Raw genomic sequence first — 25,046 nt, 5'->3', positions numbered from 1 at the left:
TATATATTTTAGCACTGGCAAAAATGCAAACCAGTGAATAAACTATGACCTCCAGAAAAACAAAGCTATTATTGGCCTGTACTTGTGGGTGTTATTACCTGTTTTGTGCACTTTTCCTAGTAGGTACACTACAAATACTTAACAAATGAATAAAGAGCTACATTTATATATTGCACTAATGTTGCAGGGAGGATGTTGGGGTAGACATACAAGCAGGACTGTGACAGCAGAGACCATGATTCACATTCGGAGTCCTGCGTGTCTTTAGCTTTAGACAGCAAAAGCACTTTTGTTCAGATTAGTGAAAGATTGTGTTAACTTTTGCCTAAATGTTAGTAAACATGTAACTGCAGACTTTATTAGTATTATTATCTTTCAACATCACCAAGTGCTTCCTGAGTCTACAACAATCATAATAATAATAAAATAATAATACAATAGTATAATAATGATATACAACCATAAAAAGTTTCATAATTCTGTAGTCACTATCAGCTGATACTGTACTTCAATATCAGATATTTTGGCAGAAAGAATTAAAAACTATATGTTGTTGCTGAACATTTCACTCCTGCATGAATCTTGCCAAATACATTAAGTATTTATGGAGGATTTATAAATTATTATTGTGCAAAACTTGGCAATTGCTCCCATTAAAAGGACCCACACAAATGATACTGTTAGTAATGCAATAGACTTGTGTTACACATTTTTTTCATGAAGCGTTATGTATCAGATTTTTTAAAAAACTTTCTAAACCCAGCTAACTGACTTAAATATCTATATGTTTGTTAATGTCTGTCTTGTTGTACTCCATTAATTCCAGGGGTTTTGCAAATCTTCTAAAATGAAAGTCATTATTTTTGTATTGTAAGGGGAAAGTGCTGAGTTTCATTTCATACATGAAATCCAAACATGTGAGTAAAATGCTTTTTATTTGATATTAATTACTCTATGTTGATGCCATTTGGTGGATTTGGTAGAACAAGTATTAAAGTGTAATATAAAAAAATAGGTAATGGGATTATACTTTTTATTGAACTAAATCATACACATTTTATGAAATAATTGGAAATCCCTTACCCCCAAACACACCACTCAGAACTGTGACCAAGGAAAAGGTTTGCTCAGAATTAGGAATCACTGACATATGATGAGAAAGGACCAGAAGTATTCTGTATTAAGGTATACTTGGAGTAATAATAGATTCTTCTTTAGATTATTGTTTAGTATGAGTTCTAACTGAGCCCTTAATATTGACCTAGTTGAAGAAGTGCAAGAGTGAAATGCCAGTAAATCAGTAATACTAATCCTAATGACAGCCCCAAAGATGTTTCTCAGTTTCATCAGAAGCTATATAACACAGTAGATCAACGTTTTTGGTGTGCATGTTTGAAGATAAAAGTAGATGATAAACATTTAAATCACATGGAGACTTGCAGCTACATGGCTGCACAAAGTAATTTGAGCTCAACACAGATACACAAACCCAAACAACCTTCACTACAACAGCCCCAACTCACAAGTCAGAATTAAAAACAAATAACATCATGTATCATTATCATTTATTGACGTGTGAAAGGATGTGACTCTTGGGCACACTTCTCTAGTTGTGCTAAGAGCTTTAGGAGAGAGGATGGGTTGTATGGGAAAAGTTTCTTTGTGTGTAGCCTGGTCACCACTTTTCTGAGCTGTGACAGACAGAACACTGCTCTGGCTGATGCTTCACAGAAAACCTTTCCTGAATGTTCACTCTGTACCACAGACAGTGGCGGTCTTATTTCCAGTGATGAGTTGGGGTCACTCAGTGCATCTGTTGAGTCAGATGACAAATATTGTGTTTGTCTGATAGATCCTGGTGGTCTACCTTTATCCTGTCCACTTTGCTGACATACAGACACCTCTGGTCCCATCAGCCTCTGCCAGGTTTCCTCTGAAATCTCCATGGTATCAGGATCAGACTCGTCAGAGCTGTCATAGTCTACAAGGCGAAGCCCTGGAGCCATGGGCTGGAAACAAAAGCCGGATTCCACTCGATCTGGGCAAGACATGATTTCTGTCTTCCGTTCATATGTCAGCCCAGACACAGCAGCATCACAAGAAATGGTCGGTGACATTCTTTGGCATGCAGAAGCAAAACCCTGCCAGTCAGCACTGAGGTACTTAAGGTAGCGCACAAAGTATTCCAGAAAGCAGGTTTCTGTGGAAATGAGGAAATCGAGGAGGATGCTGTGGTCGAAGGATATGCTCTGGAGCAGAAACAGGAAGTGGCAGTGAGGGTTGCAGCCAGAGGCACAAGCTCCTGCCAGCACTGCAGAGTCATCCAATCCAGAACACAGTCTGCAGGGAGAGATAAGAAGTTCATTGTCAGTTCAGTCTGCTAAAGCCAAGTGTACATGATAGGACTTTTGCCCCAATTTTAAGTCACTGACAAAACTCAGACCAATTTTCCAGTCATTCTGTAATCTTGTAAAAATCACAAGTCAGTCAGCTTTTATGAGATAGAGGATTATTAAACTATACTAGACTATAAAGCATGAGCCATCATCGCTCAACTATGAGGACAATGAGAACTTTTTATCAGTTAGGTAACCGAACAGCGAGGCTGCTGTCAGTCTGTATAGAGACTTTGTAACAAAAACAAAAAGGCTGTGAGCAAAAGGTAAACAAAATGAGAACATGTACACTTTTAAGAGTAGCCTTAAAACTTTCCTTTTTGATAAAGCTTATAGTTAGGGCTCTTTGAGCTCTTAACTTATGCTGCTATAGACTTAGACTGCCGGGGGACTCCCATGATGCACTGGGCCTCTCTCTCCTCCTCCCTCTCTCTCTCTATCCATCCATCTATATCCATTAACATTCATGTACTATTAATGCATTCAATAACCTAAACTTCTTCCCCGGAGTTGTCTTTCTGGTTTCTGGTTTTGCTTTCTCGTCTCACAGGTAATCTGGGCCTGTAGACGTCCGGATGATAGATTCCAGTCCCGGACCATCTGGCTCCATTGTTGATTTTCATTGTGCTTCTCTCCTCTGTCCTTCCTTTCTCTCCTCTCATCCCCAATCGGTCGAGGCAGATGTCCGCCCACTCTGAGTCTGGTTCTGCCTGAGGTTTCTTCCTGTTAAAAGGGAGTTTTTTCTCGCCACTGTTGCTCATGTGGGAATGTTGGGTCTCTTTAAAGTTAAAACCTGAAGAGTTTGGTTTAGAACCTGCTCTATGTGTAAAGTGCCTTGAGATAACTTTGTTGTGATTTGGCGCTATACAAATAAAGATTGATTGATTGATTGATGTAGTTAAATGTCAGGCTGTGATGGATAGATTGAAGCATTGATTTTCGACATGGTAACAGTGGGGGGGTCTCAACTGCGATCAACATGAATGACATTATGTTTTATATCATGTAGACAAACCATGTACATTTTATTTCAATTGAAATCAAACTGTAATGCAAGACTGTCCACGTCAACCTCAATCACATCACAAAAATATTAAAAATATAGACTTCCGGTTTGATTTGATATGGAGTAGACGTGTCTGAGGGGAGCACCGACGACTTCGCCATTTACCTTACGCAAAACACATTCAATCATCATTTATTGTACCTAAAGTGAACTGCAACATCTTGGCCGTGATGACGAAAACTAAAAAGAAGAAGCAAGACATTTTTCCTGATGAAGACGACTCTGATAACAGCGCCATGCTAACGGACACGGGTGAAGCCAACGCTAGCATAGCAAGCTCCCCGGCTCCTGCTACCATGGAAGACATCCTGGCAGCCATAAAAACGCTTGACAGCAGATTCGACACGAGGTTCACCGAGCTCAATGGAGTTATCGCGGACTTTAAAGTTGCCCTAACCGTAGTCAGCGAGCGGGTGTCGTCTACTGAGGCTGCCACCGAGTCACATGAGAGGCGACTGGAGCGGCTGGAGAAGCGACATGACGCATTAGCCTCCCGATGCAAGCAGCAACAAGCTAAGCTAGAGGACCTCGAAGCCCGCTCTCGTCGGCAAAATATTCGTATCGTCGGGATCAAAGAGAAGACAGAAAATGGCCGGCCTACAGAGTTTGTATCTAAGCTGCTTCCTAAACTGCTCGGAGAGGAGCACTTCAACCTTCCAATAGAAGTGGACCGCGCCCACCGGAGCCTGGCTCCGGCTACAGAAGGCAGAGCGAGAGCCATCATCGCTAGGATACACTACTACCAGGTGAAAGAGCTAGTACTACGGCTCGCGAGAGAGAAGGCTCCCCTACAGTACGATGGGCGCCCAGTGTATATCTTTCCGGATCTCACTTCAGCCACAATGCAGAAACGTCAGGCTTTTCAAGCCATTCGGGAGAAATGCAGGGCCAAGTCCATCCGGTGTGGATTCCGACACCCCGCGCGATTTGTGGTCACGGTCAATAACAACACCGGCACGTTCACCACCCCGGCCGAAGCCGAAGAGTTTCTGAGCCGTGAGGCTGAGGGATGGACTGCAGCCGTCAGCGCTACTCATACGCGTAGATTACGGGGGGACGGGTGGGATATGTCCCCACCACTATTTATAATTTGAATTTTGTCCCCACCACTTTTAAAATGTGCAAACCAATTGCGACCGAAAAAAAATCCCCACATACTCAACCGAAATCGTCGAGTCTAAATCATGCGATAGGCGCGCACTATGACATCCTCACTGCATGCACACCTGCCTGGCTGTGTGTGGAGCAAATGAGCGGGAGGGGATTGTGATCATCAGTAGCTACCTCATCCAGTGGCGTGGTGCGCCGCGCGCGCACCTGTGGGCATTCATTCCAGCAGGCCTACCTTTATTTTTGTTTGTAAAATTTATGAAATAAGAAATATTTAACGTCATAGCAAGGGGGAGGGGGAGGAGGGTAAACGTGTGCTGTCTGTACACGGCGTTATAATGGAGAAGTGGCTTAAATCATTTTCAAGACAAACAGACAAAATTGACATTTTTATTCAGAAAATAGCCGGTCCTTTTGCTTCCTGTAAAAAGCATGCTTGTGACCCTGGATAACGATATGGATACATCATCTAGCCTGCATGTGGACTGCCACATAAGGTAAGAAATTGGTTTACGTAATTTTGCTGCTGGTTTTGTTTGCTCGTGATGACCTGGCCAAAGGTAACCCATGGTCCTAAGCTACGATTGTGATCTGATTCTGGCTGGTGGTCAGCTAACAAGCTACACACAGTGGGATTGCTATACCAATGTGGTTATAGTTGTTTTGTCTGATTGAGATATGTGACGTTAGACTTGAAGCCTGGTAGGCCTATCAATATGTTCTCGCATAACCTATGTGATTATCCTAAACTGTAGGATTTTATTTGCGGGCAATTTGCTTATGATGTAACGAGTGAAGTCTACATTTGTCCTTCGCAAGTGTTTACTGGTGGTCAGGATTTGACAGATGCAATTCTCGTCTGGGTGCTTTTTTCTTCTGTTTTTTTAATGCAGTATAACATAAGCTGCCAGCAGCCCTGGCTCTCAGAAGGCTGATGCTCAGTACCTCGTTTCATTTCGTACCCCCTTTACAGTCTGGCATTGTTTGTCTGGTAAACTTTGTTGATGTCAAGAGAAGTGTTAAATTGCCAACACTGTTCTTTGTCCTATGTGTATTAGTATTACATATCCCGAGCCAATACACTGGTGTTTCCAACGCCGTTTTGCAAAACAAGCCAAAACACAATCTGTGGTTTTCAACTTTTATTGTTCGAATACAATTTTCAACACCTGACAATACACTGTAGAGCAGGGATTCCCAAACTGTGGTAGGCCTACGCGTACTCCCGGTGGTACACGAGCTGCTTCTAGGGGGGTACGTATGCGAGATGAAAAGGGCTATGGCGGACAGGTGTTAAAATTAACTTTTTAAATCTTTTGTAATTAATTCATGAATAAATACATAATTTCGAATCGGATCATAACGATATGGAAACATGAAATTAAAGGATATCACTTATAAACTGTGTAGGTGTTCATCAAAAAAAGGGCAGCTTATTAAACATGACGCTGGAATAGCTACATCAATAGAATGCGTTACTTTTGTGTCGGATGGCGGGTGGTCGTGGGGCAACAGTTTTGGAACCGCTGCACTAATTCAAGACTCATTGTGGATATAACAAGTTTTTTTTTTAAAACAACAAAAACGGAAAGGGGGGGGGGGGGGGGGGGGGCGTTACGTTTTTTGTCCCCACCACTTCTAAAACCAAACTGACGCCCTTGGCGCTACTGTAAGCCGGGGGACAAATTAATATCCTGGTCACGCTATGTGATAAATGCTGCCACACTAAAGGATGGTGTAAGTTAACAATCAATGTTCAACAAAAACAGTTCACAAGATATGTTCATATTTACTTTGCGTGAGGACTGATAAGCATTTTTTCCTTCTAAAGTTTGTGAAGCGGAGTGTTGTGTCTCCCCGGTTTGGAGAGGGATGGATAGTTACACTGCTAGTCTGGGCCACCAGTTGGCCCCTAAGTCTAGTTTTGACTTAAAGTTAGGGGTATGGAAGCACTGCTCCTGTGTTCATAGGGAGGGGTTTTGTATTTTCTATGGGGTGTTTTATCAGCGCATCTGTCAGTTAACTTTGAAACTGTACGTATTGCCACTGTCACAGTCATGGAAAATGTTTTCATTTTTATATATGCTATAGATATATTTTATGATGGCCGATTCACATAGACACAGCTCTGGTAAAGTTAAAATAACTAGCTGGAATGTGAGAGGGATGAACAGCCCACTGAAAAGAGGGATGGTGTATGCACATTTACGAGCACTTAAATCTGACATATACTTTCTTCAGGAGACACATATTAAAAAAACAGCAGCAAAAGTACTTTGTCCCTCGTGGGTCTCCCAGGTCTATCAGTCAAACTTCAGTACAAAATCTAGAGGTGTTGCAATTATGATAAGAAAAAATATACCATTTATCCACTCTCAAACAATTTCAGACCAGAGGGGTAGGTATGTGATAGTCAGTGGGACTCTAAACTCCACACCATTAACGCTAGTAAATGTATACGGGCCAAATTTTGACGACCCAGTTTTTTTTCAGAACCTCTACAAGGCTCTGCCAGATTTATCAGATTCAAGTGTAATTATGGGTGGCAATTTTAACTATGTTTTAGATCCCGTTCTTGATCGACAGCACTCCCAATCCAGTACATGTAGAAACAGCGGCACACTTAACAATCTTATGCAGTCTTATAACCTGGTAGATATTTGGAGGCTTCTTCACCCTACCACAAAGGATTTTTCCTATTTTTCCACAGTACATAAATCCTACTCCAAGATTGATTTTTTTTTGATGGACTCCAAGTTGTTACATTCAGTAGTCGACTGCACCTACCACAATATACTAATATCAGATCACGCTCCTGTCTCGTTAAGTCTCGACTTGAACCATAAGAGAGGTGAACATAACTGGCGTCTGAATAATGCACTATTAAAAGATGAAAAATTTTATAAATATATAAACTATATTTAAGCACCAACGATATGGGCGATGTAGATGATTCAACTCTATGGGAAGCCATGAAGGCGGTCCTTAGGGGCCATATAATATCATATGAGATAGCAGAGAAAAAAAAATCTAAGCAAAGATTAACTGAAATTGATGATCAACTGACCAAGCTAGAAGCTTCATATAAGACTGAACGTAAAATAGAAGTACTTAATAAAATAACTTCTCTACGGTATGAATATAATTCTATAATGTCAAAAAACACATTAAAATTACTAGACTGTGTCAGACAGAGATACTTTGAGCTTGGCGACAAACCGCATAGGCTATTAGCCCGCCAGCTGAGGCAAATGCAGGCTTCAAGAGTCATACATTGTATCAAATCTGAGAGAGGTACTCTGCATACAGACCCGATGAAGATCAATTAATGTTTTGCGGATTTCTATGCAAGTGTTTACCAGTCACAGGGCAACTTAGATTTTCAAGCTTTTACTAAATTCTTTGAGAATTTAAACCTGCCCAAATTATCACTGGACTCGGTTGACATGTTAGATAAAGATATCAATTTGGATGAGATCACGCAGGTTATCTCTTCCTTCCCCAATAACAAGGCACCAGGTCCAGATGGATTCAATGTAGAATTTTTCAAAAAATTTGGTTCTAAATTGTCACCTTTGCTCTTACGGATGTTCAACCATACGATGCTGACCTCTGGTTTACCACCTACCTTGTGTAAAGCTAATATCTCGCTAATTCCAAAGCCAGGCCGTGACCCTCAGATGGTGTCATCATATCGCCCGATTTCTTTACTATGCATCGAAACCAAAATTCTTGGAAAAATTATGGCCAATAGACTTAAAAAATGCGTATGTTCCATCATACATCCAGATCAAACTGGCTTTATGCCTGGTCGACATATGTATTTCAATCTACGCCGACTTTTCAACATATTATATGCCAAGCATTCAGAAGAGGCGGTCATTATTTCACTAGATGCACAGCGTGCGTTCGATCAAGTAGAGTGGCCCTACATGATGTCTGTGCTTAAAAAGTTTGGACTTGGGGGGGTCACGTGATGCACCGAGGAGAATAGACGCACTTTTGCCGGTCTCCTCACTGGATTTGACTTAAACGATATTTCTCGGTTTACCCATCGCTAAAATTGTGGTGAAACTTTCGCTAAACATACAGAAACGCTGGTCATGTCGCTGGACAACTTTTTCACCATGCCAAAAAAAAGAGATACCCGGAAAAAGAACAACAAGCCTGTGGCTAGCGAACTGCTAGCTAACACAGACGACGACACGGAGCCGGAGCTAGCTACCGCAGAAGAGCCAGAATCCTGTAATGTTACTGAACCGGGATCCGAGTTCAGCAGCCCCACTGATGAGGACACAGTGGTTCGACAGGTGACGCGCAACATTAAGGAAATGTTGGATACTACACTCGCTAATATCCTGAAACCAGTCACAGAGATGTCAGAAAAGCTAGACAAAATAGTGGACAGACTGGGGACGGTGGAGCAACGGGTCTCCGACTTGGAAGATAATGTTGCGGCTAATACACCACGGCTTGAATCGGTGGAGTCAGCGCTGAAAAAAGCGATGGAAAACTTGAGAATTACGAGAACCAGAGTCGACGACAAAACGTCAGAATTATTGGTCTCAAAGAAGGCACCGAAGGCAAGAATCCACTCGTGTTTCTTGAGAAGTGGATCCCAGAGGCCTTGAACATGGACATGAAAGGGGAGCGGCTGAAAATCGAACGAGCGCACCGTATAGGACCTCCAGTGGAATCCACCGGCAGACGAGGCCCCCGCGCGGTCTTGGCGAGGCTCCACGACTACACGGACAGACAGAGGATCTTGCGAGCAGCGAGAGACAAGGGCAGAGTTTCCATGGATGGCCAGGTAGTGTCTTTTTACCAGGACTTTTCTGCGGAGATTGTGAAACGGAGGCAAGAATCTGCAGACGCGCGCAGAAGGCTTCGGGAAGCGGGGATCAAATACGCTTTCGCGTATCCAGCTGTAATCAGGGTTCTCCCTCCAAATGGAAAACCGATCTCCCTTTCCACAATGAAGGAAATCAACGACTACGTGAAGACACTCCCAACCCAGTGATAATATCAACACACCCGTGATCGCGGAAACGATATCACTCAAGTAAAAAGAACAGACTTGTTTAATGGACAGTGAGTACTTTATAATATTAAGATAAGCTCTGTTCATTTTGATTTAAGCACCCTTGTACATGTATATTTTTCAGTTTTAGTTTACTGTGCTTTCAGTTGCTGTGTAGCACTTACACAGTCGTTGACATACTGACATTATGGTTAACATAATCCAGATTGAGAGACCCGACATACTTTTTTTTTCTCTCTCTTTTTTCTTTTTGTTTCTCTCCCATTTGCCCCCTCAGCTGTACTCCTACAGCTAGTGCAACAAGGTTTTTGCTATTTTTGTTTTTTCTTGGCTCTGTTTTAGCCATGTTTGGTAGGTATTATCCAAGCTTTAGTCTGTTTTTGCTTGGATCGTTCTGGTGTTTTTTGTTTCAGATCCAGACAGTATTAAGATTAAAAGCAGATCCAAAGTAGGTTATAAAGTAAACGAGACTATGCAGCATGATATAAATGCTACTTTATTATGAATATTAAGTTCTGTACCTGGAATATTAAGGGATCCAATAATGTTGTCAAAAGGAAAGCTATCCTAAACCATCTTAAAAAGGAAAATGTCCAGGTCACATTCCTCCAAGAAACCCATTTGAATGAGGAGGAGCACAGAAAGTATCTCAGGGAATGGGTCGGACAGGTATATTTTACATCTTATTCTACAAACAAACGAGGTGCAATTATATTAATTCATAGATTGTTGCCATTTACAGCTAAAGATTGTTACAAAGATACAGAGGGAAGGATAGTTCTAGTAAAAGGAGAATTATATGGAGAATCAGTACTATTAGGGAATGTTTATGCTCCTAATGTCTATGATGAAGACTTTTTTGCCTTTCTACTAAGTAAAATTACTGAAATGGACTGTACAAATATGATAATCGGAGGTGGCTTTAACTGCTATCTTTCACCCTCTTTGGATAAAGACCCCCCTCATAAAGATCCTTCAAAATCTGGCAGGGCATTACAAAATCTTCTTGAGACACTAAACTTGTTAGATGGTTGGAGATATATGAATCCTAATAACAAAAAGTATACATTTTATTCTCCGCCCCACTTATCATTCTCACGAATTGATTATATATTTATATCTCAATACCTAACCCATTTAGTAGAACAGTCTGATATTGGAGCCATTGCCCTTTCAGACCATGCTCCTGTTACTCTGGAAATGCAGCCTCTTAGACCTGCAGAATGATCATTTTCTTGGAAAATTAATGCATCACTGTTTCATGACGATAACTTTGTCAAATTCCTGGAAACGCAGACAGACCTATACTTAGAATTAAATGACCACAATGACTCTGATCCGAGATGGGTGTGGGAGGCTTATAAAGCGTACATGCGTGGCATGATTATATCATACTCTAGCAAAAAAAAGAAAGAGCGCGTTCAGGAACAATCACGGATTGAGAATAAAATCAGAAAACTGGAGGAAGATTTTCACAGATCCAAATCAAACGGAGTGCTCCAAGAGTTAAAGGAGACAAGACTACAGCTGACTAGTCTACTAACAAAGAAGGCTGAGTCTGATATTCTGTTTGCTAGGCAAAGAATGTTTGAATTTGGAAATAAGCCAAATAAATTCTTAGCTCGTCTTGCAAGAAACTCTCCCCAGAAAGCTTTTATATCTGCAATATCTGATGAGGATCAAATCCGTCAAACGAATAATACAAAGATTAATGAATGTTTTCAAATTTTTATAAAACACTGTATACCTCAGAACTGGACAATGATATGTTCACTAGCAGTAACTTTTTGGATGGCTTACAGATTCCTCATCTTACAAATGAACGAGCTAAGCTGCTGGAAGGACCTATTACAGTGACAGAAATTGATAAAGCGATTTCCTCACTCCAGCCAGATAAAAGCCCAGGGACTGATGGATTCTGTGCTCAGTTTTATATAAAGATGAAAAGTAAAATTAACAAACTATTACAACGTGTGTTCAACAAGTCCTTTGAAGATGGTGAACTCCCAAAATCGATGTACTTAGCGCATATTATAGTTATTCCCAAAAAAGGGAAGGATCCAGAACTATGTGCCTCTTATCGCCCCATTAGCCTACTTGGAGTGGATGGTAAAATTCTCTCAAAAATAGTGGCTAATCGATTAGAAGGAGTGGTGACTGATATAGTTAATGCGGACCAAACAGGGTTTATCAAAGGCCGCACTTCATCAAACAACACAAGACGTTTAATAAACATTATTCATTACCTTAATTTTCATCAAACTCCTAGTGCTATAGTAACGATGGATGCAGAGAAAGCATTTGATCGCATTGAACGGAAATATATGCTTGAAGTATTGGAAAGATTTGGCTTTCAATCAGATTTTGTTCGATGGATACAGCTTCTATATAAAGTACCCACTGCCTCAGTCTTAACAAATGGCCTGATCTCTGCCCAGTTTGAACTTAACAGAGGCACAGCTCAAGGGTCACCACTATCACCTCTGTTGTTTTCTCTGGCTATAGAGCCACTAGCAATTGCTGTGCGGCAAACCTCTAACATTAAAGGAACGGTGATAGGAACAACAGAGCACAAAATTTTGCTGTACGCGGATGATATCCTTCTGACATTAACAGACCCACAAAACTCATTACCTGCACTAATCAATTGTGTGAAAGACTTTGGTCAAATTTCTGGATACAAGGTGAATTTTACAAAATCTGAAATCATGCCTCTTGGGTTTTCATATGAGCATGAACCTGACTTTGTAAAACCTTTTTGCTGGGTACCAGACGGATTCACATATCTGGGGGTTAAGATAACACCTAAAATTAGTCAACTATATACTGAAAATGTTAACCCCATGATAAAACATGTCAAAGACACGATGTTAGGCTTCCTATATCATTTCTTGGCAGAGTCAACCTTATTAAAATGACAATTCTTCCCAAAATCATTTACCCTCTATCCATGCTTTTCATATCTTTGAAGAGAAATAACATTAAAGATATAAATAAAGCTCTCTCTGACTTCATATGGGCTGGCAGAAAGCCTAAAATAAAATTAGATACCTTACAATTACCAAAAGAACATGGAGGATGGGGCCTCCCCAATATTACACAATATACAACCTCATTGCAAGCCAGAATTACTCTCAGTAATACCTCCAGGTCAGACATTATGTGTATACTAAACTGGACACTCTCAACCTTTCAGATGACTTTGACTCATTAGAAAAGACTATTTTAGACCTTAAACAAGACCACTTTGTGTCCAAATTTTATTCCAGATTGCAATATTTGAAAGCAGACAGACTTTCCTACGGAAACTATGGGAGACCCAGCTGAAAAGAACGGTAGACATTGAAACATGGAAGAAAATTTTACTTCTACCTTCGAAAATATCCATATGTAATAGATTCAGAGAAATGCAATACAATATCTTACAAAATATCTATATATCTCCATATATGTATAGTAAATATACAGCAGGGGCCTCTCCAAACTGCCCAAAATGTAAGACTATTTTAGGGACGAGATTTCACTGTCTCTGGGAATGTGCAAAGATTCAGCGGTTTTGGCAAACTGTATGTGACGAGGTTAGTCTGATAGTTAGACAGCAACTACAGCCTAATCCAATATTATGTTTATTGGGATATATCCCTGACTCACTAAGATCACATAAGAACACCATACAGTTTTTGCTTATGTTGGGTCGTAAGGCTGTTATGAACAAATGGGTAGGAGATGAACCTCCTTCAATGCATCTGTGGAAGTCTTTGATTTCGGACTATGTCTCTCTGGAAAGACTAAGGTTTCGCATTAATGGTCAGAATGACCTTTTTACAGTGAAGTTTGGCAAAGTGTTAAGTTACCTGGAAACTCAGACTGCAACTGTCTAAGTAGAAAGATTTACAAGGACCTTTGAGATCATTGCTGTGATGTGATGTACTCTGCTACATACCTCATATACTGTGTATTCACTGGACTGGACTGTCATAATTTTGAAAATGTTCAATAAAAATAATGTTAAAAAAAAAAAAAAAAAAAGTTTGGATTTGGACCTTCCTTCATAAAATGGATTGAAATAATTTATTCACAACCAACAGCATCAGTTATTACCAATCAAAATATTTCCCCTCCATTTGCAATACATAGAGGGACCCGTCAAGGCTGCCCCCTCTCCCCCTTTTTGTTCGCGATTATCATCGAACCGCTCGCTGCTAGTATCAGACAGAGCCCTTTAATCTCCCCCATTAACATGTTTGGCTATAAACACCATCTTTCGCTATATGCGGACGACATTCTCCTGTATATTTCCCAACCGCAAGTATCAATACAGATGTAGCCATTTCAAAGTTCCCGTGTTTCCTTGATGGCTCCTTGACTGGTCCTTGACCGGTCCTTGGCTGGCCGATAATGGAAGCAGGGGGGAAATGCGATCCCCCCGCGATGACGTGGTCAATGAGGCCCCGACTGGGAACGCCCCTAAGCTGCCCGAGTGAAAACCAGCTGCAATGCCTCATTTATCCACGGGGAGGAGCAGTGTGTTTAGACCCACTGCTCATAGAAAAGACTAGGCTGTCCAACGATTAAAAAAAATTAACCGGATTCATCACATTACAACCCTGTGATTAAACCTGATTAAAATACTAGGCTAAATATTATATACACTAATATTACTTGTATTTACTTCTATTCTTCTGTATAAAGTCGCCTAATGAAGCACAATATTAATCCATTAGAAAGATGCAATTGAAGCTGCCGTACATCTGACAGGACACCGTGTGTCACAGGAAACACTCACGGACACTTAATAATTCCTCTGACTGATCACTGATCACTGTCACTGTCACTGTCAAACCAAGAAATAGCCCATGAGACAAACCCAGTCTAGTGATTTAAAACAGGGCGCGCTATTTAATACGTAGTGTTAATATTATATGGGTTCCCAATCCGACCATTTTTTTTGTGTATTATTTTATCATTATTTAGGCAAAAGAACTCAATTTATGTCCATGGACATTATAATGAATAGTCTATAGGCTTAATATTAGTTTACATCCAGCGTGCTGCGTGGACATTATTACATCTGCTGCACCGCTGCTACCACAATTATGAAATGCTAAGTTTATACAGTCTGTGACTGTGGCCCTCATAAAAGTAATATTTTACAAATCTGCATTATATGAACTAACGAAATTCGTTAAAGCAAGTCATTTGGCGACTTCTAAGTCATTCTGTTAAATTAAGTCTTTTGTGCTCCGCTGGAGAGGCTGCCAGCGTGAATGAAATCAGTGCGTCTTTTTTACACAAGTATCTGTAGTAGGCTACTGCATGATTCAGCCATGACTCAGAAGAATATGCTTGTACTTTTTAATCATAGTGCGTTGTGTTAATTGATCAGCTGTGTTGTGTGTTACCGGCGCAGCACGCGTTATGTGCGTCTTTTACGCAACGCATGTGCCGGAGGCAACTGTGCTTGAGTACACTTGGGTTTTGAGGCAATGTGAGTGCGGGCCAGCGGGGGACGGGGGGCATTCGCTTTGAAAGACAATGGGACAGCACTGTAACCATCCCCCTCAACCCATCACCTTCGTGCCGGACACCTCCCCCACTGAAAATCAAGATCAAGACACTGTTTGTGCCCCCACTATATCCAGCACATATGCTCCTGTATGTGTGGTTGAGTTTTCATTTTTACATCTTTTCTAAGTGAGTGAGGTGTGTAGTTGTAGATGTGTGTAGTGCCCCCACTCTGTCCAGCACACATGTGCGGTTGAGTTTTCAGTTTTACACCAATAGTTAATTAACTAGTTAGTTACTGTAATAATAATAACAAATCTGAATGTAAACTCAATTTGTCTGACTTATATTTATCTTTTTCATATAATTAATGCCCATTAAACTCTGTCTGGCCCATATCTGTCGCGGCATCTGAGCGCTCTTTCTCAGCCTTGCGCAGGCTGAAAACCTGGCTGCGCAGCACCATGACGCAGGAGATATTTGACTATTATGAAAGCTCACAGTGACCCCTCTCAGAAAATAGTTCTGAAGTCCATGAACACTATTCTGATCTCTGTGCCTGATTTGTGTGACAATGGAACCAAATGGCCCATTAAGCCCAAACAAAAGGTTGAGCAATGATAATGCTAATAAGGTGGCTGGGCTTACCTGGCTTAAAGCATGCACTGAATAGACCGGGGTTGGCTGGCACAAATGCGCTGTATAATTGCACATAATCAAATACAGTCCTGTGGTCCGTTTTTGTCATTTCATATTATATATCTGAGCCTAAAATTAAAATATGAAAAGGCTTTTTTTTCGTTTTTTGTGTTAGATTCAAAACAAATAACAAAATAATCAGCAGTCAGTAGGTTATTTAATTTCTTGATTTGATTCGATGAATCTGGATGACCTGACAGTAACAATTCCTAAAACATCAGAATGTGGGCTAGTTTGTGACAGAAGCGCCATCTCCTGGTCAAACCCTGTATTACAATGAATAGGTGGGTTTACAGGAAAAGATAGACACGCCCAGGAGAAGGAGGGGGTCCCTCCAGCTGCTGGAACTCAGCTGGAACTTGGCTGGGAGTCAGCTGCCATTCAGCTGGCATTCAGCTTGGAGGGGAACTTTGAAGTGGCTACTACTGTACCTCCTCTCCTGGCTCTCATTAATAAATTTGGCAATCTCTCAGGATTCTCTATCAATTGGGAGAAAAGTGAACTTATGCCAGTATCTGCAGCAGTTAATAAGGAGTATTTACAATCAATTCCATTTAAGAAATCCTATAAAGCTTTTATTTATTTAGGTGTGACTGTCACCAAAAACCCAAATGATCTCCTTCGATTAAATTGGCAAAGCAAAATTGAGCAACTCAAAACCAATATTGAGTTTTGGAAAACCCTCCCAATATCCATGGCTGGGAAGATGAATGCAATTAAAATGATCGTATTGCCCCGCTTTCTCCATCTTTTCCAGTCCATTCCATGCTTTATTGGGCTATCATACTTCAAACAGTTAGATTCGATTGTTATACCTTTGATTTGGAGTTATAAAACTGTTAGAATCTCTAAAAAACACCTATCAAAACCAAAGGATACGGGAGGTTTTGCTTTGCCAGATTTTAAGTCATATTATCTGGCTGCACACTTAGCCATTCTTTCATGGTGGAAAAAGGGCCCTCCTCCTGTGGCAGACTCCTGCCCTGCGTGGTTGCGTATAGAAAGAATGCTTTGCAAAAAAACTTCATTATCCGCTCTTCTTAACAGTCCCACTGCTGTTAAAAAGACACACTTTAATAATAGTTTTGTAATTGGTAACACCATAAGAATCTGGAAGCAGATAAAACACCACATTGAGGCTCCAAAAATTTACTTAGACACTCCAATATGTGAAAATCATTCTTTTTTGCCAGGTCTGACTGATAGCGTTTTCCTCCTCTGGAAACAGAAAGGCATTCGCAACATAGGTGATTTATACATTAATGGCTTTTTTGGATCATACTCACAACTTGTAGCTAAATACGACATTCCTAAATCAGGCCTTTTTCGATTCTTTCAAATTCGAAATTATGTCAGGACGCATTTACCCAACTTTGAAACTCTGGTACAACATGAGGCCCTTGAGGCAATAAACAAATTTGACCCTGCTGGTAAAGGGGCAGTTTCATTCTTTTACCAGATTTTGCAAAATAGTACTTCATTAAACACAGCAAGTATTAGGCAGGCTTGGAAAGATGAGCTGAATGTAGAATTAGAAGAAAAAGTTTGGGATGAATGTCTGAAAAGTGTACATGACTGTTCTGTGAATGTCAGGCATTGCCTTATGCAGTTTAAGACACTACATAGGCTTTATTATTCTAAAGTTTCTTTCCTGATGTTTCACCCATTTGTAGTAGATGTAAGTCTGCGACTGGTAATTTAGTACATTCTTTTTGGTTATGCAGCAAACTGTACACATTTTGGAAAAGTATTTTTCATTGCTTCTCAACGGCTTATGGTACATATTGGGAGCCTGATCCACTAGTAGCCATTCTCGGGGCTACTACCCCGTTATCTCCTGCCAGCAAACACCAGAAGAGGGCTATTCTATTTGGAACTGTAATTGCAAAAAAATTAATTCTCCGGACATGGATGGCGGACACAGCACCCACATACGATTTGTGGCTAAGGGAAATGGCGAACATGCTGCACCTGGAGAGACTGAGACTTTGTAACGAAGACAGAGAAGAAATGTTTAAAAGAATGTGGGACCCTGTTCTGCAACTATTTCAAAAAAAGGACTAATGTTCAATGTGATACACCTTGCTATGTGTATTTCTTATTTTACTTTTTGTTTTGTACAGTTTTCTTTAAATAGGTTTAGTTTATTGTATTGACTGTGGCCTTTACTTTCTTTAGAGATGAGCTGATTCTGTTCATGGTTTACTTGTTTATTTTGGGGTGGGGGGAGGATTTTGTTCTTTGTTTGTTTGTTTCCTCTGTTTGTTATGTGTTTTTCTTAAACTTTGAAAAGCAATAAACATCTATTTAAAAAAAAAATATTAAAAATATCAACTTTAGGAAATAGCCACAACTTTACACTCTGACACCCATCAGTCAACCACCTCTTTCCAATTAACTCTGTTTGCATGTCTTTTTAATTTAAAAGAAAGAAAAGAGAGAAAGAAAGAAAGAAAGAAAAGTACACTATTTGCGCTGTGTATCTGTTGTACCTGTGTTGGAGGAATATGGTGAGCAAAGCTTTGGCTGCTTCCATCATGTCATCATCCTGTTCTCCAAACAGCACACTGACCCAGCAGCAGCAGTGAATGTCCTCAGTCTGCTGGACACTGCACTGTCCCAGGAAGCCCCACATAGTCTGTAGATACCCATCATCCTCTGTGGCACCATGCAGTCCTGAGGGAGAGGATTATTATATGCTATTATGCTATCCATGTACATGTGAGAGAGAGAGAGAGAGAGAGAGAGAGAGAGAGAGAGAAGAGAGAGAGAGAGAGAGAGAGAGAGAGAGAGAGAGAGAGAGAAGAGAGAAGAGAGAGAGAGAGAGAGAGAGAGAGAGAGAGAGAGAGAGAGAGAGAGAGAGAGAGAGGCTCCTGCTGTAGAAATGTTGCTGCAAAAGAGGGTGTCCATAAAATCTGGACCATAGCTGCTTCCTTTGTACTAATTCAATACCTCTTCATACTTACTGGCCCATAAATATACTTAAAACAGGACTGGGGAAAATATATATATATATATATATGTATAATTTAAATATGCAAAATAGAGGTATCATATTTGATTTATTTATGTGTCTCAGGAGGTAGAGCGGTTCTCCACCAATTGACAGATCAGCGGTTTGACTCCCGGCTCTTCCAGTCCACATGTCCATGTGTCCTTGGGCAAGACACTTAACCCCAAACTGCTCCCAATGGCTGTGTCAATGGTGTATGAATGTCTGAGTGTTAGTTTCCTCTTGATGAGCAGGTTGGTACCCTGTATGTTAGCTCCTCCTATTAGTATAGTCCATTTACCAGTTATTATACAGTACAGTGTGCCCCTGTTGTGATTGTTACATGGATTCTCACCTGATCCATCAGCTGTTTGGATGTGAATCTCCAGGGACTTGAGAAGAAGCAGGCAGATGGCTCTCAGCATCACACAGTCTGGTTTCTGACTTTCACCACCCTTGCCCAGACTGGTCCCCCCAAAGAAAGGGGTAGACTCCACTTGAACACTATGTAACCAATCAGCACCAACTGCTTGTAACACACTCTGAGCCAGCATACTCATATCAGAGATGAAGTGCTCATGGTTCAGCCCAGTAGACAGCACTTCTCCTAAAGCCCAATCCTCTCCAGCCTTCTGAAGCACAGCTCTCTTCAGTAGCAGCAGCACTCGCTTTTTGACAAAATGCTCTGAAGAGCTGCTGACTATTGTGAGGAATGCTGAGGAGTGAATGTGTGTTAGTCTCTGACTCCGCAGACAGACTCCAGCTCCACATACTGCACTGGATGCAGTCAGCACCTCCAGCAGGTCTAAGAGGAGGCAGAATGTTGTACTCCAGTGTGTGCTGCTGGTCAGAGTTCCCTCCTCTCTCTCTACAGGAAGAAACTTTGAGCATAAAGCACAAAGGCTGGAGTCAAAGGGTGCCAGGACTTTCATAAGAATCTGTGATTTCTCTGGAAGAAAGAAGATGCATTTCAAATGAGAGATTATAAACATGACAAGATTCACACTGTAAGCAAAATAGTGGGCATCACTCACTAGCTTACACACTATTTTATGTGCTACAATTTTAGTAACTACAAAGTTCTTGCCACTCCAGTTTGGTATTAATGTAAAAAAAAAGGAATATTGGTCAATATACTATCATTTTGTTTCTTTTAAACTTTCAGTATCATTATCTGCACTAGCCTGGCTATAGTTTGCAAGACTGTGATGCACAGTAAGAAAGTCATGGATCAGAGAAATAAAAGCAGAGAATATCTGAGCTGCTATTATGTTCAGTTATGACCAATGAGCCAATAAGTTGTGGGCAGAGTTTGGCTGTCACAGAGATTTAAGGTAATGAATGGACAGATTCTTCTCATACTGTGTGTGCAAAACTAACAGGTTTACCTCCATAAGCTCCTTTAAGAAGTCTTTTTAAGACTTCAGTCAGTGACCACAGACAGGCATCCAGTTCAGTACAGATGTGTGAGCTATGAAATGTCTGCACACACTTCTGCTGCCAGGCAGGACTAACCAGACCCTGAGAAATGAAATACAGTATATTGTAAATGTTAGAACATAGTACAGTAGTATCATGTGTCAGTGTGCTGCTACAGTATATGGCACTGGTACTAGACAAATAATCACTGGTCTATGTGTGATGGCACATATGTAGAAACATGTTCTTCAGGCTCTGCGCTCTAACATAAAGTGGTGGAAGTAGTGGATACCACATTGAAGTGCCTCATCTCAACTAGAATGTCAGTAGGTTTACATTGATGGAGATATAGCCCTTTCAAAAGTAATTGGGCACTTGGCTATTAAATGTTTGTTGGGCAGCTCTGTGTGTTTCAGTGTTAGTTCAACACAAAAGAGCTCACATGTGTCTAAGAGTCCTACAAATAGCCATAGCCAACAGCAAACAAAGCACTTCACTTCTCTTTGTCACAACAGGATGCCACTAGGATTAGAACAGGTTTAAATGAAGCTGTCATTCTTAAAGACGGTTCCTCTGTGATCAACATGACAACCAGCATTGTATTTGAGCTGTTTAACAACCTGTCAGCACCAGTACCAAACATATCTATTGTGTAACAGTAAAGCTCCATCAACAATACTGCACAGACAAGAGTTACATGGCTACAATAAGAAATGACAAACACACAGCTGACTGACTGGGGGTGCTCAGTAGTTTAAGGTCTGTATTACAGTAGGAGGAAAGCTGTTGAGTTAGTTTATCCTAGACAGCAGTAATTAGCTCTTCCTGAAGGGAACAGCTGGAACAAAAGCTGAGCTGGATGACTGTTGATGTTTGATAAAGGGTTTGTATTGCCCACCTAGTAACAATCCTGACTGGAGTCTTTTGTGGGTTTTTCTGTCTGAACTATTGTACCAGACCTTTATGGATCATGTGTAGAAGTGTTGTTTCACTCTGAATTTCTTGATCAGTTCATATATGGTTGTATTATGTGTTCTGTTGTGAGGTCCCATTTGACTGTATTGCAGATGTGGGCACCAAGACATTTGAATGAAGCAGTGATGGATAGGGGGTTGCCTATGATTATAATGAAGGTTTTGCAGTGTGGTTTGTGATTGAAGAAGTCAATGATGTGCCTGCACTTACACAGGCAGATGCACAAACCTTTTCAAAACTGCACATAGAGTACATCATGGAGGTAACTAAATCTATCCAAAACAAAACAAAATTCCCTCCAGAGCATTGCTCACCTCCACACTGGACTTAACACATCTCTACTGTAGGTGTTGAAGAGCTAAGGACTGGATGTTTTGTTAACCACTACAGTCACGGATTCACTACAGAGGAATGCAGCTGAGCTAATTATCAAACAATGAAAATGAATGATTTTATAATAATAAATGATCATTGAAAAATTAAAATGTGACGGGTAATAATAGATTATGACATCATTTTTACAGCTGTGTCTGTCAAAATGATGCACAATGAGAAAGTGTAATGCAATCACTGCCTGCCATGATATTATCAGCAATGATACACAGACTGAACTTTCTCACTAGTTTAACAACTCGATCATCAGACTATAGTAAAATGTAATCATCCCAGGAAAGTTATTTAAATTCTATGTTACTACAGTGTGGAAAATAGGACTTGAGTCAAATTCAACAAATTCATCAGACCACATTTCATCCTTCAGTAGGACATCCATCCTAAACATACAGTATACACAATCAGTATGATCTCAATCCCACCGAGCGACTGGTTTGTTACATAGAACCATCTGAGAAGTTGCCCTTGGAAACGGTTTGGAAAAGTGCAGGTACTTTCAGAAAATACTGGTGACTGGATGTGCCATCTGTCTATCACGGGCCATGGCTTCTTGCTGTTGTCACACCTAAACCACACTCATCACTGCCACTTTGGAGGCAGAATCGTCCACATCCACATCTAAAAATCTGTCCTTTTCTTTTTTTTTGGTGACACCTCTAGTTTTAGTAATAGAGCCTACATTAATATGTTAGGATGTATTGTGTTGACTGTGATGGCTGATTGACTTGATGATTTTTGTAAAAAGTTTTCATAAGGTATAAAAATCTATTGACCTTGTCCTGATGGATTAGCTAAATGTTTTTGCAATAAAGAAAGTTTTCAGTAAGTGTTTAACAACAGATAGCACATAAAAATAAAGTAAATATTAGGTAACACTTTACTTGAAGGTATTGTCATAAGAGTGACATGACACTGTCATAACTGTTACATGACACAGACATGAACGTGTCATCAACATTATGTCAATGTCTTAAACGTTCATGACTGTTGTCATTAAATGTCATTTGCTTTTTGTAAGTTGACATTGTTTGGGTTGTCTTGATTATGACAAGTTGACATTAATCAAAGTGACATGACTAGAAGTTAACATTAAATTAGTTTGGGATGTCCTTATTATGACAACTTGACTTCTTCATGATATGTTAATGTCAAATCAAAATGCTACCTCTTTACTTGAGGTCATAACGGTTCATGACAGTCACTTTTGGGTATCCTGTCAAACATCTATGACCAAGTGTAATCATTAGGTCAACTTGCCATAAACACAAAAATAAGTGAATATTTTGTTAATGTCAAGTTGACTCATGTCACTTTGATTAATGTCAACTTGTCATAATGAGACAACCCAAACAATGTCAACTTACAAAAAGCAAATGACATTTAATGACAACAGTCATGAACATTTAAGACATTGACATAATGTTGATGACACGTTCATGTCTGTGTCATGTAACAGTTATGACAGTGTCATGTCACTCTAAGTAAAGTGTTACCAAATATTTACCCTAATTTAGTTTAAACATCAGGCTTCTATAATCCAGACTACAGCCGTAGTACTCACAGGTTTGTGGAGCTCATAGAGAACATGAGTTGATACAGTCTTTGCTGTCAGATGAGAGATAATCTGCTCCTCAGCCTGGAACTGATGAACCTGTGGGATAGTGGGATTTTTAGATGTCACAATAGAAAATATTTGTTTGTGTTTTTACTCAGTCTGAGGGAAGTCGGGCCACTCACAAGCTGTGACATTAGATCCATCTCCTCAAACAACACCCTCAGGATGTCTACGCAGTATAACGTGACCTGCGGGTGCAGCCTCTGTGCCATCAGGCTGGACATCATCTTCTTCACTAAAGTGAGACTGATGCAGGTCAGCTCCACGCTCTTCTCATCGCAATACTCTCTGTCATCTCCGGTCAACCGTCCACACACCCCTGCAAATATCACACACGCCAGATCCGCAGCACATTGACTGGGACATGATCCGCTCAGAAAACATCTGTATGCTTCTGTAAGGCAGTCTGCGCGCGCTGTCATGTCTCTGACTGAATTCCCGCGGCTCCCGGAGTCCTCCATGATACTTCTGCTTCCGTGTGATTCCCTGCCATGTGATACACACGGAAGCAGTACTACAACAAATAGTTCCAGAATCTACGTCAAGTCACTGAGAAATAAAAAGGGTAAAACCGGATGTATACTTCTATGACCTTCAAAATAAGTCAAACAATTAGCCAGTGAAATCAAATCATACCAAATAGTTGTTGTTTTTTTTGTCATTGTTATTTATTTTCATTTTATATATATTTCATTTCTGAGGGACTTTTTAAAGGTGCTTTTTAGAATGGGAGCATGAATAAAAGATGTGTTAGATAAATCCCTGACATGGTTTTATTTATTTTGTTTTCATTCACTTTTGGAGCTGGATACAATATATATGGGAGGTAGTACACCCTTCAGATCAGCAGAGAGGATCAGCAAGACATCTAAACAGAGAGCAGCATATGACATTCACTAAACAGTGTTTTAAAGACGAGTAAATAACAAAATGATTGCATTTTATTTTTGGTGTTAGAAATGATCATTAATAAGACATTTGGAGTTGTTTTACAAATATATTCCCTAAAATGAAGTCAAAAGCACTTTTAATCTTAATCAAGGGAGAAAAGTGTGGATAGTATTTGTAGATACTGATACTAGATACTTGGTACCGGGGGCCCATGGTCCAGAGCCTAGTACTGTACCGGGGGCCCATGGTGCAGAGCTTGGTACTGGAGGCCCATGGTCTAGAGCCTAGTACTGTACTGGGGGCCCATGGTGCAGAGCTTGGTACCGGGGGCCCATGGTATGGTTCAGAGTATAGCACTGGGATTCCAGATCAGCAAGCTGCTGCCAAATCTGAGACCCTGGCAGCACTGTTATCTGCTCTCAATGCTCCCAGTGCACAGAACATTGTTAATAGTTTAGTGATGAGCGCACTGCAGCAGTCGTGTCAGTGTTACTATGCATATCTCACAGAGTTAAAGAGGGGTGGAGTCTATGGTCTTATATGGTACTTATATGCTTATATGGTCTTATATGTCTTATATGGTCATCAAAAGCCTGCAAACAGTTTTTATGCAAAAGCTATTACTCTTCCTAATGCTCTGAAAACAGATTTTGTACAGTTGCAATAACACTTTTTATGTGCAATATTAAGGGACATTATGCAATAATGACGACAGCATGTGGAATGTCATGTGTGTATTATGTGTTTCACCTTCCTTTTAGTTTTAGTACTATTTTCTTTTAAAATATAGTTATATCTATTATAAGCACTTTTCTGGACTAGATTTTTCTTCTTCTTCTTCTTCTTCTTCCCTTCTAGGAGGACAAGGAGACGTCATGGCCGTTAAAGGAGAGATGATGTATAGGGGAAGACTGAAGCTGGTGTTGAGTTCCAATCAATACGGA

The 25,046-nt window shown here is 40.4% G+C and overlaps 1 protein-coding gene across 1 annotated transcript; it reads right to left on the bottom strand.

Annotated features, from left to right (window-relative positions):
* Window positions 1-1,565: 1,565 nt before the first annotated feature.
* On the bottom strand, window positions 1,566-23,686 carry lins1 (lines homolog 1). Its single transcript, XM_053321506.1, has 6 exons — window positions 23,334-23,686; window positions 23,158-23,247; window positions 20,198-20,330; window positions 19,165-19,758; window positions 18,310-18,493; window positions 1,566-2,340 (listed from the first exon to the last, which is right to left on the bottom strand). Exons 1-6 carry the CDS (start codon window positions 23,670-23,672, stop codon window positions 1,566-1,568), a joined length of 2,115 nt encoding a protein of 704 aa, XP_053177481.1. The 5' UTR covers window positions 23,673-23,686.
* Window positions 23,687-25,046: the final 1,360 nt, after the last annotated feature.

This window comes from Scomber japonicus, chromosome 1, assembly GCF_027409825.1.
Source record: "Scomber japonicus isolate fScoJap1 chromosome 1, fScoJap1.pri, whole genome shotgun sequence".
Lineage (NCBI taxonomy): Eukaryota > Metazoa > Chordata > Actinopteri > Scombriformes > Scombridae > Scomber > Scomber japonicus.
Note: the sequence above shows the minus strand (reverse complement) of the source record. Positions and strands in the feature narration are given on the sequence as shown.